Below are 14082 nucleotides of genomic sequence, written 5' to 3'. Positions count from 1 at the left end.
TCCTTTGCACGCCATCGGAGAGCAGGCATGGGCCTCCGGACCCTCCAGACCCGGACCTACCCGGCCCTGGGCCGCCTCTAGCGCCGCGCGCTCCTCTTGCCCCCGGTATTCCTTGTGCGGTGATCGGAAGGCCCGCCGGCCGCGCGGGGCTCGCCGCCCGGTGAGTTCGCGGTGCGCGCGGGAGCACCGGGCCCTCCTGTGCCCTGCGCCCACGCCCTTCCCGAGCCCGCAAGGAGGAGGGCCGCCAGCGGCTCGTGAGCACAGTGTACACTTTATTTCAGACTACAGGTTTCTGAACATAATAAAATCTTTGGCTTGTAGCGGCGGTTCAGTCTCGCAGTCTGTGGGGTCGTATTTCTCAACAAGTCTCCGGAAAACGAAAGGGGAGCAGGACGGACAGACCGACAGAAGGGGCTTGGGAGGTGGGGGAGAGGCGAAGGGCAGACACGCGAGGAAAACATACTCTCACGCACACAAAGAAAAGTCCCAGAGAAACGAGGGCCAGCGATGCGGGGCGGGAGGCACCAGAGAAGCGACAACATTCAAAAGAAAAAGGCAACGAAAACGAAACTGGGCCGGGGGCAGCGAGGTGGAGGTCGGGAATAAAATAATTATAATAATTATAATAATTATAACAATAATAATAAAGGAGATTAATAAAAAGTCCAGCAAATAGAGATCGCTACACATATTTCTTTTCCTTACCTGAAATTAAATATATACAAGGTCGTAAGCGGTTTGGCTAGATAGAGCTTTAAGGAGTTCGCAGTTTCCGCCCCTTATACTGTGAATAGAGAATAGATCTTATTTTTCGATAGCACCTGTCCGAGTCTTTCTCCCTTTTTTAAAAATGGTTCGTTCAAACGTGACTCTCCATTCTGAGAATCTGTCTTCCCTGTTGCTCCCTCCCTCCTGCGCGCGGATTCTTTCTCCCCCGGCGTGGGACCAGGCGTCGGCGGCGGTGGCTGCGGTGGCGATGCCAGGAGGGGGCGCGGGCGCGGCGGCCGGACCGCGCGGCCCCTGCCGGCTGGCGGCTACTCGCTCTCGTCTTTGTCCTGGACCGTGGTGGTCGAGTGGTTGTACAGTCCCTGCGCCATGAGGTGCAGCGCCAGGCCGTTCTTGATGCCTGTAGCTTTCTTGATCTTGGCGCGCTTGTTCTGGAACCAGATCTTGATCTGGGACTCGTTGAGGCTGAGCTCCTGGGCCAGGGTCTGCCGCCGCTGCTCGGTGATGTAGCGGTTCGCCTGGAACTCCGCCTTGAGTCTCTGCAGCTGCTCGGCCGTGAACGCCGTCCGCGGCCGCTTGTCCTCCTTCTCGTTCTTCTTCTTCTTCAGCTTCCTGGTGCGCGGACCTGCAGCGGCGGAGAGGACCGGGTGGTGGGGGGAGTGGGGTGGGGACGGAGGGCAGAGGGGAGGGGGTGGGGAGAGGGCAGAGGAAGCCGTGAGAATTGCGGAGCCGAGCGAGGATCGCGCCCCGCGCTTCCGGGGCCATAGCCGAGGCCCCGCTGAGTCCCTGGCTCCCTCCCGCCCGCGGGCCCCGAGATCAATTGCCTGGCTGTTGGGATCGCTGACTTCCCTTCTGGGGGGCCAGAAGGGGCGCGGAGGAAAACTGGCCCTGCTTGTCCGTGCACCCCACGCCTTCAATTCGGAACCAGAGAGCCGCGCGCCACGCTTAAATCCCATAATCTAAGATGGAGAGACATTTGGAGCCCCATCCGGTGGATCCCAGAGTTGAAGGTCAGGGGTCTACTGTCTTCACAGCCCTGGAATAAAAAAAGGCTCAAACGAAGACCAGCGAAGACACTGGGCAGGAGTGCTCTGAGGGAACTGCCAGCCTGCAAACTAATCCTCCTTTACTCCTCCAGAAGTGCACCTACGCCCAGCACTTCGGATAAGACCCCATCTGCTTGTAGTAATTGACCCTAGAAAATATGGGGATAGAGAAGGGGCTGTGAGGGGCTTCCTAGATCTGAAGTCTTCGGTGTATGTTCTCTTTGCTCCTCCTTTCTCTTTGGCCTAAAGGAAGGCCTTTTTAGGGGCCCAGGGAGACACTGACCCTCCCATTCTCTGAAGGGGGAACAAGGCTTTCACCCAGCTGCACACCTTACCCACATGACCCTGGCCCCCAGGGTTCTCTGCCTTTCCCCTTGGATGGTGCCAGTAAGAAAGAGGACTCCCCATTCCCCCACCTAGTTGTACAGGCAAGGTCTCCCTTCTGGCTTTTTTCAACAGACAACGCTACAGTTTCAGGACTGAAAAGCCCTGTGTAACAAAAACATATCTGCTTCCCCTGCCCATCAATGACATTTGCAAGCGGACTACATCCGTCCTCCTCCCCATTCATGAGCAAAATACAGGCAGAGGGAGAGACATGGAGGACAATACGGACACAAACCTGTGCTTTGCCCCTATGATGGTTATGGGAGGAGGCCCCAGCAAACCTCCCCAAGAAGGTGAGGTCTCTCCCAAAACCTAGTCTGGAAAGAGAGCTGCTGTGAGGACCAGCCCTGGAGAGAGAAGAGGGTAAGAGAAGGCAGCCTTCAAAGCCTGCACCTCTGTTTCCGCAGCCCCAGCCCCAAGCCTTCTGGCATTTACTTGGTGGGCCCTGTCTTGGTTATGGGAGCTTCCTGAGCCAAGTTAAGTCCTTGTGGGGCCTTTTCATATCTGAAACTGTCTGGAAAGAAGAGTCTTCACCAGCATCTCCAACCCTAGCAACAGAGGGGCAAGCTGGGCTGCCCTCTCCCGGGGAAGGCCAGCTCCTGGGGTCACCAACTGTCCTATGACAAAAGAGTCCAGGCCTGGCTGACTGCAGCGACCCAGGTCTGAGCTGAGGTTCACCTCCCTGAACTGTCCGATTGGGAGGAGCCCGTCCTCTGCCTCCCCAGGCACGTAAGAGGGAAAGCGGCCAAGAACAAAAGGCAAGGCCCGCTGCTGAGCTCTGTGCAGAGAGGACTGAGAGGTGGGGTGGGGAGGAAGGACAGCCTCAGTTTAGATTAGTAATTAGCTGAGCGAACAGAGTTGGCCCAGGAGATGTGCCCATCTCCGGAAAGGCCCCGCTGTGCGTTGTGCGTCCCGGACCTTGTGAAGAGTGTTGTTGTGTACGTGTGTGCAGAGGCACGGACACTTGTAATAAAATCGTAGCCTCCTGGCCAGCCTGAGCCGCACAGCCTGACAGCTCAATCACTCTATCCATCAGGCGAGTCAATCAAAGCAGCTTTTCGGAGGTTCAGGGAGCCCGACGTGTCAATAACGGGGCTCGAGATGGCGGGGGCTGATAGCGCGCATCGATCCGCGCCCGGCCGGCAGCCATGGGGAGGCTAGATACCAGCCGGAGTCGAGCGGCGGCGCATGGCTACGCTGTGCCCGGCCTCCTACCGAACCTGGGTGCCCGGAACAGCAATTGTAGGCCAGAACCCCTGCCGCCCTCCTCGCCGCGCCCATCGGGGCCTCTCGGGCTACTGCTGCCCCGGGAGGCGGGCAGGCCCCAGCCTCCTCTCCCGGGGCCTAGAGCTGTCCCAGCGCAGGTTTCTCGGCCTCCGGGTTTCCAAGCGCGAGGGACAAGCGGGGAAAAGACCAAAGAAGGTCTAGAAAAACAATCTACACTGGCAAGGATCTGCTAACTGGCAGATACGGGGAAGAAAGGAGTGAAAGAAGGAAGGGGCAGGGCCGAAAAGGATGTGCAAGCCGCGCCACGGAGAAGCTGCCGGGGAGGTTGCCAGTCATGCCCCGTGCCCCCGAGATCTAGCCAGAGCCTGACCGGTCTCCTCTCCGCTCCCACTGTCTGTGAGCTCTCTGGAACCAGGAACCAGGGACTCTAGGCACCGATTGTTCTGGCAACCATCTTTCCCTGGATTCTACCCACCCAGGGTCAGACTCTAGCTTACCCGGCCTGGGGAAGAGGCACAGCGATCAAAGGCTATCCTCTCTTTCTATGTGCCCTCCAATCTATCTCTCTGTAAATGAACTGGCCTTAGAAAATATCGAGATAGTGTTTGTGTTTGTAAATATAGAGAAGGTGACGATTATTTCTCTGATCTGAGCCTGCCTCCTCGGCCTCAGCACGACCAGGCTGGCAGGATGGATATCAGACCCAGATCACTAGGCCCACCTTCCCGCCGGCTCTAAACACCCCCTCTCCCCGAAAGAAAAATCAATGGCTGATTGTGTGTGTGTGTTTTCTTAGAATAATAAAGGTAATACACAAAGAAGGCCCGAGGGGCTCGGAGTGCAAAACCGAAGGATCGAGACTCCAGCTTCCTATGCCAGGAGCTGTAGCCAGCCTCTCGAGTGGTGGCCACAGAGGCCAGGAGCGCAGAACTGGGGGCACACCGGGCTGTGACTGGGACCGAGGTGAGGAGGAGAAAGCAGGCGTGAGAGAAGAGAGCACCCAAGGCCGGGTCGGCTCTCCCCAGCACGGCGGCAGCTAAGAGTTCTGGGGCTGTCCGCGGGTCCAAAAGTTACGGCGCAGCCCGGGGTTGGGTACTCACCGGAGGACGGGCGATCCGAGTAGCGCGTGCAGTACACCCAAGCGGGCCATACGAGAGGCTGCTGCGAGTCAGTTTTGACTACGGGCCCGCCGTTGGCTGAGCCCATAAGCAGGATGGCGGGGTTGCCATGCTCCGGGTACTTGGCACCCTGCGCACTGGGGCTCCCCACGCCGCCTCCACTACCGCCGCCGCTGTCCGAAGGCTTGGCCGCCGCCGCCGCCGCCGCCGCCGCGGCCACAGCAGCCGCCGCCGCAGCCGCCGCCGGGTTCCCGGCTTTAGACGCACCCGCACCGCCGCCGGCTGCTGGCGGAGAGCCGTCGGGTGGGCCACAGTTTACGTCCGGAGCGCATAGGAGCGAGGCGGCGCCCGGCGCCCGCGTGCCCAGCTGGTGGACAGGGTCTCTACCTGCGCCGGTCTGGCCTCTGTCACGCTCGACCCGGCCTCCTCCTGCGCCTCCTCCGGCCGCCGCCGCCACCAGGAGCTGCGGCGGCGGCTGCTCCTTTTTGCAGCCGAAGTCCGGCCTCAGGATGTTGTCGATGAAAAAGTTGGTGGTGCGGTGCAGCTGGGCCGCGGGCTGCGGCTGGTGAGCAGGCGCCGCGAGATGCTGCTGCTGCGGCGGCGGCGGGGGCGGGGGGTGCGGGGGGAGGTGCGGGTGGTGGGCCAGGGGCGGCAGGCAGGGCGCCGCGGGCGGCGAGGGGGGCGCGGGCTGCGGGGACACCGGCACGCTGTCTCCATCGCTGCCGCTGCTGCCGCTGGCGCCGGGGCTCAGGCTCAGGCTGCCCGGGGCCGCTGCCACCGCTGCCGCGCCGAGGCCCGAGTCGCGCTGACTTTTAGGTTCCGGCTGCTGTTCTTCCATGCTCGGCCGCCCCGCCGCCCCGGCCGCCGCGCCGGCCCCCGCCCCCCCCGCCTCGCTCCCCACCCCACTTTGCCAGCGGCCCGTGGGGGTGCGCGGAGGAAGGAGGCCGGCGAAGCCCCAGCGAAGGCACGGGGCGGGTGCAGGAAAAAAAGCCCAGGCGTCTGGCCTGGATCGCTCGGTCTTATCGAGCAGATAGATCTCGCTGTCTCTCCCTCTCTCTAATTTGTAGACATCCAGATATGGAGACACTTGGCTATTTCTTTTTTTCTTTCTGCAACCAGATTCAATGATTTGTTTTAAATGGGGAGTAAGCCACGGCCAAAAAGGGGGGGAAAAAAAGAAAAGAAAAAAGAAAGCAAGAAAAAAGAAAAAAGCTCCAATAATTATTTTTCTTAAAGGGGAAAAAATAGTCTTTAAAGTCTAGCCATCTTCCTAGGCAGTAGTGAGGGGTTTGACTTCCCCGAGTGTCACGCTCAGCTGTGCCCAGAGCGCGAGGCTGGCAGCGCCTTTAATCGCCTTTGCTTTTTTTTGCAGGGAGAGCGCGTCTCCGCCAGCGCCGGGGCTGCCTTTTTTTTTTTTTTTTTTTTTTCCTCTCAAATCTCTGACAGCTCGGATCTTTGCACAAACTCTCTCGCTTAAAAAAAAAATCACCCAGGCACACTTTTTGCCTTCAAACCGGAAGCACGTGAGTCAGGCCGCACGTGTGCGGGGCCAATGGCGAGCCAGAACTCGCGCTGACACCCGGGCCTCGGCCCAATGGGCGCGCGCGGGACTTTGCGGATAAATAATCCGGGGGCGGCGGCCGCCGGCGGAGAGGGGGCGCCGCGGCAAGGGCCCAGAGCCTCCGGCCCGCCTTCCCCCACCCGCGCCCGAGCCCCTCCCCCTCTTTCAAGGCAGGACCGAGGAAGGGGCAAAGGAGAGACCAGGGAGGGGGTGGATTTCGGGGTGTAGGCAAATAGAGAAGCAACTCCATAAACAACTTGTTGGAGAAATGCAGGATTATGGGTGCGTGTGCGCCGGGCACAGGGTCAGGAGGCAAGGGCCTCGGCTCTTGTACATCCCTATGCCTAAGAAACTCAGCCTTTTATTTTCTTTTTCTTGTTATGAAGGGTGAAATGTTGTCACGTGTGTGTGTGTGTGTGTGTGTAAAGGGAGAGGGGTGAGACGAAGAGGGTCGGAGATGTGAAATAGACCTTGAGTTGGTTACTTTCAGAGAAGCCGTTTATTTTTTTCTTAAATAGCAAACTCCGGAGGCCAGCTGCGCCTAGCTAGCACTGGCTGTTTGTAGATTTTGCAGTGCATGCCGGCCAGCTGCATTGCTTGTCCTTTCCGGAGTATTCGTACTCTGTCCTACCCTGTCCGGACCTTCGACAACCCCCAGGAGCTGTCCTGGCGCCATTAAGCCAAGCCCAGAGGGCGCGAGAGAGCCCGAGCGCCGGTCGCGCCGGGCGCCTGTTTTTTCCTCTGGCCGCCGGAGTTGAAGCCATCCGGGCATCGGGCATCGTGGAGATGTCCTGGGAGGGCCCCTGCGCTGAACAAGTCCGAGTGCGGATGTGCGCGGGGCACGGCTTTTGGGTTCACGGCAACCTCCGGTTAGATTTTCCTGCAAAGTGAAATCAAACAAATGAAAGTACTGCACCCTAAGTGTTTGCCCTAGCCAGCTGACGATGTGGACAACAAGTTTACCCCGGTTGCCCAAATTTCTCTGGAATTGTTCCCGACTCCTTGGAGGCCTCTGGCTCTAGCCCTGCGTGTTGTTCCCAAGCTTTGGAGGAGCACGGAGGCTCATGCCAATTCCACGTTCACGGAGACCCGCCTCCATTGCGCTGGGCTCTTTTTCGCTGTTTCCTGGTCGAGACACCCTAAAAGTTTCCCCGTCGCTAAGGATGGGGTGGGGGGAGGTGAGGGGCTGGACACCGGCAGGGTTTGACTGTCCAGCTGTTTTGGAGGGCCAGGCTCAGACTGTGTCCTGAAGCCTGCTGTACTGGAGAGTGGCGAGAAAGGCTCGGGCAATTGGGCCTTCTTCCGGATGTTAGCTTGGACCTCCAGTGAACCTGTTCTCCCTGACTGCCATCCTCGACTGGGACGTCGGAGAAAGGGTCTCTGGGGATACTGTCTTATAGGATAATACAAAATAACTCCCCTGTGCCCCTGAAAACTCACGGAGGGTTAGGAGGAAAATAAAACGAAAACCACAAAAGGCCGAACCACCGCAGGGGCCGAAGTTCCTCAGAGGCGCTGGTAGAGAGCGAGAGTTCGGATTGCTGGCTGGATCTTCAGGACAGCCGAGGGTCTTCCCATACTAACCCTATACTCGGGGTTCTCGCAGATCCTGGTTATACCTGACCTGCGGCCTGGGTCCGGAACCATTTTCAGAAGCGCTGCGCAAAGCAGGCCTGCGATGATCTCCCCAACCCTCCCAAGCTGCCCCCCAACCCCACCTTGGAGTCTACCCGGTCCTCTTCAGTTATACACCAAGGGCTCCCCGAAATCTCCCGGTGCCCCCACCTTTTTCTCCCCGAAATGGGGGTGGGATTTTATTTATATTTAAGTTCGCAAAATTGAAATCTTTATCCCGCAAGCGAGCGTGGGTACTTAATTAAATTCTAATTAGGACACTATCAATATCCTATTTAGCCGCGTAGCTTTTGTGCGCCGCGGTCCCTTTCAGCTCCGTAAATAGGGTCTCGACGCCTTATCTCGCCTGCAGGAGACGCCTCGAGAAGGGCTGCGGAAGATAATTTATAGGTTTTAATTACTCTTCATTCCGCCTGATCAGCTTGGCGTTCATCACAGGCCTGTGAATAAAACCCTGGTCAAAAGCTCTGTCACATCGCGCTGGCAAGACGCTTAATCAAAGTGAGCGGCCCCGCGCGCCGCGCGGCCCGGCTCTTCCACGTAATTTCCAGCCAGCTGATAAAGCCAGCTGAATAATGCGGCGGCCCTTTGGAGACACCATTTACAGAAATGACTTTATTGACGGCTTAACGTCGGTAATTCATTTTACCTTTCATGTAGTGGAGCCCGGATTTGTTACAGTAATGGGATGATAAATGCACCCGCGGCCCACGAGCTCCGGCTGGATTAGGCGGCGCTCCCGCGCACTGCTTGGTTCTCCCCCCAACCTCCCCCAGGCCAAGCCTGCGCCCCGGATGCTCAGCACCCAGCACGTCAGCTCTCCCCGACCCCCACCCGGGCCCACGCCCTCCTCTCCTTCCTGAAAATGAACACACTATGCTAGCCAGTTGGTGTCCTAGCAAGCCTGGAAGTGGAGTGTGTGTGTGCTGAGAGTGAGCAAATGTTGGCCGGGATGGGTGTGTGAGGGGTTGCGGAGTACTTGGAGTGGGCTCAGGACTGGGCGTGTGGGTGAGGAAGTACCGGCTGTGTGAGTTGTGAATCTGTGGGTAAAGGGGTTGCAGTGTGGATGGAGCCGTATGTAGTCGTCTGAATACATTTGTGTGGCTGTGCGTTTGGGGTGTACTCCTTTCTGCCTTTGACAATTAAGGAATTTCTTCCAACTTGATAGATATCCAGGTGGGGATGGCCAGAAGGTAGTCTGACAGGAAGCAAGTGGGAAATCTACAAGCAAGAGAACCTAGTCCCTTTCTCCAAATGCCCTCTGCTTCTGGGTCAAAGGTATGAAAGTTTGGAGGCACCCACTGTCGCTTTCCATTGCCTTCAAGTTCTGAGTTGTGCAGGTTCCCCAGGGCAAGAGGCCACTGACCTAGCCACATCTGTGCAGTAGATAATCCCCAGGCTCTGCTTCCATTCCCAGCCCATGTTCAGGTGGAGAATAAGGAAAAAGACTTTTTGTTTTAAACCCTGAAGGGGGGGAACCCCTATAGTTTATTTCCCCACTCGTGGGAAGGAGGGGGCCCAAAGAGGCTTTCACTGATGGTGGTGTGGGGGGTGGGGGAAGCAGAATAGAGAGACCCCCCCAACGCTACTGCCTCTCTCCCAGTCCCAGACTACTTCCTCCATTTTCTGCATTCCCTGCGGCTAACAGGGGCTTCCACTGAGCAAAAGGCACCTGGCCAAACAGACAGGAAATATGTTTGTGTGTTTGCGGGGTGCTAGAGAAGTCTGAGGGTCATATAGCAGGAAGAGTGATGAGTGCTTTTCAAGGTGAAGGCTGAGAAATTATACCTTTGCCTCTCCTCTTCCCATTCTTACAAAAATCACATCAATTTGCAGAGTGGCCCATGGCCATGGGGGCCAAAGCCTGTATTTGTGTCTATTCGCTTGTGTATGTGAGAACCACAAAGAGAGTCTATGAAAAGGCTGATAGTATGTCTCTGTATTTGTGTGTATGGCAGGAGGCTCGCGTATGCACACTTCAGCATGTACCCCCAAGTCTGCCCCACCAGCCATTCGGGTTCAGAGAAATGTGTTTGTAAGGGTTCGGGCGCAGGGTGTTCCAAAAAGAGAGATCTCCCACCAACCTGCATTTCTGCAGAATTTTGAATTTCGTTTAGGCAGAGACAAATGCCATGGTCCCACCTGCTTCCACCTCTCTTTTGAGGATGGGTGTGAGGAGAATTGTGAAGGAAACCGTTGCAGCCTGGCTAGGCGTGTGCGCGATGGGCTGAGAGTACGAGTGTGTTGCATGCACACGGTGGTAATCGCATTTCGAGTGTAGATCAGATGGCGGCGGGGCCTCGTGGCGCGGGACATGAATGAGTTGTCGCAACACAATAGCGTGCAGCCTTCCTACGGGGACTGGGTGACCAGCGGTTTTGTTGGGAGTGAATGCGAGGAGATTTCTGCTACAAGTGCCGCGGTATTATTATGAGCCAGAAGGTCAGACTATACATCGCAGGTCCCCAAAGCCTATAGACCTTGGGAAATGTGGGGCCTCGAGCCACGTCATTGTACCTGACAGTCCTTTCAATAGACTAATTCAATTAGCGCTCTTGGTTTTGGTCTTCATTTGGAGGCGATAATAATGTGGTGGGTGGGTGGGTGCAGGGGGATTCCTTGGGTATTGGTTAGGGATCCTAAGCAATTCTGCCCGAAGCTTCGCGTGGGACTGGGGGAGGCGGGGGAAGGGCAAAAGCTGAAATGGGTGGGGGGTGCTTGGGAGGCAAACCATGGAAAATAAAATGCTCTGTTGACTCTCAAAATTGGGGCGGCAGCTTTGTTTGTAGATGGCCCAGAAGACTGGGAGAGGGGGGTGGACTCAGGGAGAATTTTTTTTTTCTGTGTGCATGAAATACATCAGTAAATGTCCAGATTCCTCAAAAATTTACAGAAAGAAATAGAGAAAGAATGAGAGAAAGAAAGAAAAAAGAAAGAGAAGGAAAGAAAGGAAGGTGTCTGCTGTTGGAGATTGTCCCCTTTGGGGATTTCAATATGTGGATTTCTGTCCCCACCATTCTGCCTTCCCATAGGGTCTTCTCCCTTTTGCCCGAGGGAGCAGTAAACAGCGCAGACCTTTTTTGTTCTAGAAATGGTTTGGTTTTGTTTGGGGATTTATTTTTTTTTCCTCTCAAGGCTGATAGAGCTGAGAAATTTAAGCCCTTTCTTCACTTGACTGCGAGAAATGGGGAAACCATTTCAGTGATTTCGTAAACTGTGTCTGGTAGGCAGGATTTGGAAAGTGCTCCCAGGGCCCTGGCTTCATTATTGAGCCCTGCGGACTGCCTGCAGGGCTGGTGCCGGGCGTCCTGGACGCCAGTGCTCTAACACCCGACTGGTGGCCGCTGGCGGGTTGAGGAGCCAGGTTAGGGCTACGCAGGGATGTTGGAGGGCTAGACGCAGGACCCCTAGGCTCCGACTACAGGGAAAGCCTTCCCCTTCTCCTCTGTATCCCCAGACCTCTCTGGAGCTGTACCACACAACTAGCCCGGTCCCTGGAGCCAAGGATTTTAGAGCTCAGGGCTCCCAAAAGCAAGGGAACCACACGCACTCACACTATATATTTTTTTCTTCACTTTAATCAGACATCCTGCTTTTCTCCTTACATGGAATTCCACCCAAACACAAAAACTGAAACACTAGTCGTTTATTGTCCCCCACAAAAATAGGGAAACCCGGAGTAAATTCAGCGCTTACGCTGGAATTCTCTTCTCTCCTTCATTTTGCTTTTCATCCTCTCTCACCCCTCCCCCTCCCTAGCAGGTTCCCTGGAGCCCAGGCACCCTCAGGCCCAGGAGGGTGCCTGGCCCACTCCAGTCCCCACCTGTCCAAGTGGCGGCTCCCACCTCGATCCTGCTCGGCGCGGGTCCGAGTCCACACCGACTGGCCGTGTGCACGCCGGTGGGTACCAGTGTGGGAGAAAGCGAAGAGGGGTCAGCGCGGCTTCTGGGTTCTGCTGCCCCCCTCGGCTCAGTCCATGCTCCCCGGAAGGTCCGGACCCAACTTCAAAGTTGGGGACAAAAAAAAAAAAAAATCGAGAAAAGAAGAAAAACCACAGCATCGAAGTCCTTTACATAGGAATACCCCTGCAGTTCCAAACCCGCGTTCTTTCCGCTTGCCCCAGAGTAAACTGTCCTCCTTCTTCCCTCGACTCTCATAGGGGTGAGAGGTGTCCCTGGGATCTTCTCCCACTGACCCGGGAAAAAGAAGCAGAAGTCCGCGCACCCAGCTTTCGCTGCTCTGGCTCCTGGCCCGCGCCTTCCTGTCTCCCTCCCCGCGGGCCCCAGAGCGCCAGCCAGGCCGCGCCCCCCTTTCGTCCTTGGGGACGCAGCCTCCCGATCCTCAACTCAGGGAGGATGCAGGACGCGCTCCGGGCTCCTGCCGAAGTCCGCGCTGCGGAGGCTGGCGGGGAGATAAAGGAGGGAAAAGTTTAATCCGGAAGGGGAGCGGGCAGGCAAGAGAAGTCTCTAGAGCCTGGAGTGGAGAGGAAAAGGGACAAGAACCTGGTGTCTGTCCCTACTCCAACCCTACCTCACCTCCTTTTTTCCTAGACTAGATCGCTTGCGGGTGAGGTGGGAGGGGAGGGGTCACTGCGGTGCCGAGGCCTTCCCGGGCCACCTTCTCTGTCCGCTTGCTCCCGCAGAAACGGGAGAGGGAAGAGTGTGCGCCGCGAGCGCGCGTGCGTGTTTGTACGTGACTCTGCGTGTGCGAGGCCTCACGTGAGTGCGTGTGCATGTGTGTCCCGGTGTGCACGGAAGGATTGTGTGCTCTTTCTGTGTCCCATTAATCCTCATGGGCTTGTGCTATGTTCGCGTGTGCAAGTGTTGTGTGTGCATGGGCTCTGCACCGGTGTACGTGCTTGTGCATGTCCATGCGTGTAGAGTCTCCACGTGTGCGTTTTGTGCGAGCTGGGAATGAGAGAACAACTCCCTTTACACAGGCTTTGGAAGTGCTGCGTGTTAAGTCACAAGCACCAGAGGGCTCTGAGCCCAAACCCAACAGCTCACCTCCCACCCCCATCCCCACCCTACACCCTCTCCTCCACCTCCCACCTCGGGGCGGGGTGGTGGGGGCTGTATTGGAACTAGGCAAAGGCAGGCTTTGAAGATTAAAACAGCTGCTGATTTTCCCCTTCCCCTCTAAGACCCCTCTAAGCAGCTTGGAAGCCTTAAATGGTGACTGGGGGAAGGTGGGCACCACGTGACAAAGTCAAGCTCAAAGGGACCTCAGGGAGAGGATAGAACCAAAGCCCACTCCACAGATGCTGTAACTGAGACCTGGAGAAAGAGCACACTAGGTCAGGGTCCCACAGAGGCCATCTCTTGTTCCAGAGCTTGCCAAACCCAGCTCCCAGCCATGGGAGTTTGAGTTTTGCCCTGTGGCCGAAGTCCCAGATGAGAGCATAGGGCTGAGATAAGGGGTAGTGCTCTCCTTTCCCTGGATGCCAACCCGTCCCATTCACCTCTAAGTAAGGTTCACAATCTCCCCAGTATGTGTGGAGGGGGATGGGGGCCTAAGGCAGAATCTCTTGGGGCTGGAAATGCAGCGGGAGGCAAGGGGGAAACCCAATTTCTCCTTTGGTAGGGTCTCACTCCAGGCCCTTATGGTCCCCTCCCGCCTCAAGTGGTTGGTTAGCAGCTTCCTCTTCGCCCCCACTCACCATCAGAACTTTCCAGGCTTGAAAGGTACAGTTAGGGATGGGGGGGGGGGCGTCGGCTGGCCTCACTTCCTGCGGGGGGGGGGGGGGAGGCAATGGGGCGTGGTGGTAGCAACCAACCCCAAAGCCATTCCGTATACGTCCCTCCCCTCCCACGCCAGGGAAGCCAGTCCCAAAATTGTTCTGCAAAGGAGTCAAGTATGTGATCTGGTGATCAAAGCGGCAAAGCCAAATATTAGAGAAGTCAATAATGGATGAGCAGATTAAGAAACCCAACTCGCGGACAATTATTGTCGCCATTGAAAAAGAGCCCTCTTCCCCTTATTTCCCCCCCACCCTCCAAATATAAAAGAAAACATTATGTGAAGGATAGGAGTTGGAGATGGTGGCTGAGAAAGGTGGCAGCTGAGGAGTGTGCGTGAATGAGCCGGGGCACGCAGGAGTTTGTTAAGGGAAGATAACGCCCTCTAGGGGTGACCCTAGTGGATCCCGGTGTTTTCTATGGTCAAGCGGCAGAGCCCTGCCCTCTGGACCGAAGGCTCATCGACTCCTTAGACAGGGGTGAGGCCTTTCTGAGCCGCAAGGCTAGAATCGGGGTTTCTAGGGATTTTCTTTTCAAACCACTCAGCACCCAACCTGAGCTCCCCAACTACCACCACCGCTACACCCCTTAAGGTCCCCTTTCTCGGGAGAGGGACCCTAGGCCAGCAGTTAGGGTTAGGAGCA

General features: G+C 56.8%; 1 protein-coding gene across 1 annotated transcript; it reads right to left on the bottom strand.

Moving 5' to 3' along the window:
* Window positions 1-255: 255 nt before the first annotated feature.
* EN1 (engrailed homeobox 1) lies at window positions 256-5960 on the bottom strand. Its single transcript, XM_082690591.1, has 2 exons — window positions 4487-5960; window positions 256-1351 (listed from the first exon to the last, which is right to left on the bottom strand). The coding sequence occupies exons 1-2, from the start codon at window positions 5340-5342 to the stop codon at window positions 1035-1037; spliced, it is 1173 nt and encodes a 390-aa protein (XP_082546717.1). The 5' UTR covers window positions 5343-5960; the 3' UTR covers window positions 256-1034.
* Between the last annotated feature and the right edge of the window lie 8122 nt (window positions 5961-14082).

The sequence above is a fragment of the Mustela nivalis genome, assembly GCF_964662115.1.
Source record: "Mustela nivalis genome assembly, chromosome: 11".
Classification (NCBI taxonomy): Eukaryota; Metazoa; Chordata; class Mammalia; order Carnivora; family Mustelidae; genus Mustela; species Mustela nivalis.
This window is presented reverse-complemented; position numbering and strand designations above follow the sequence as displayed.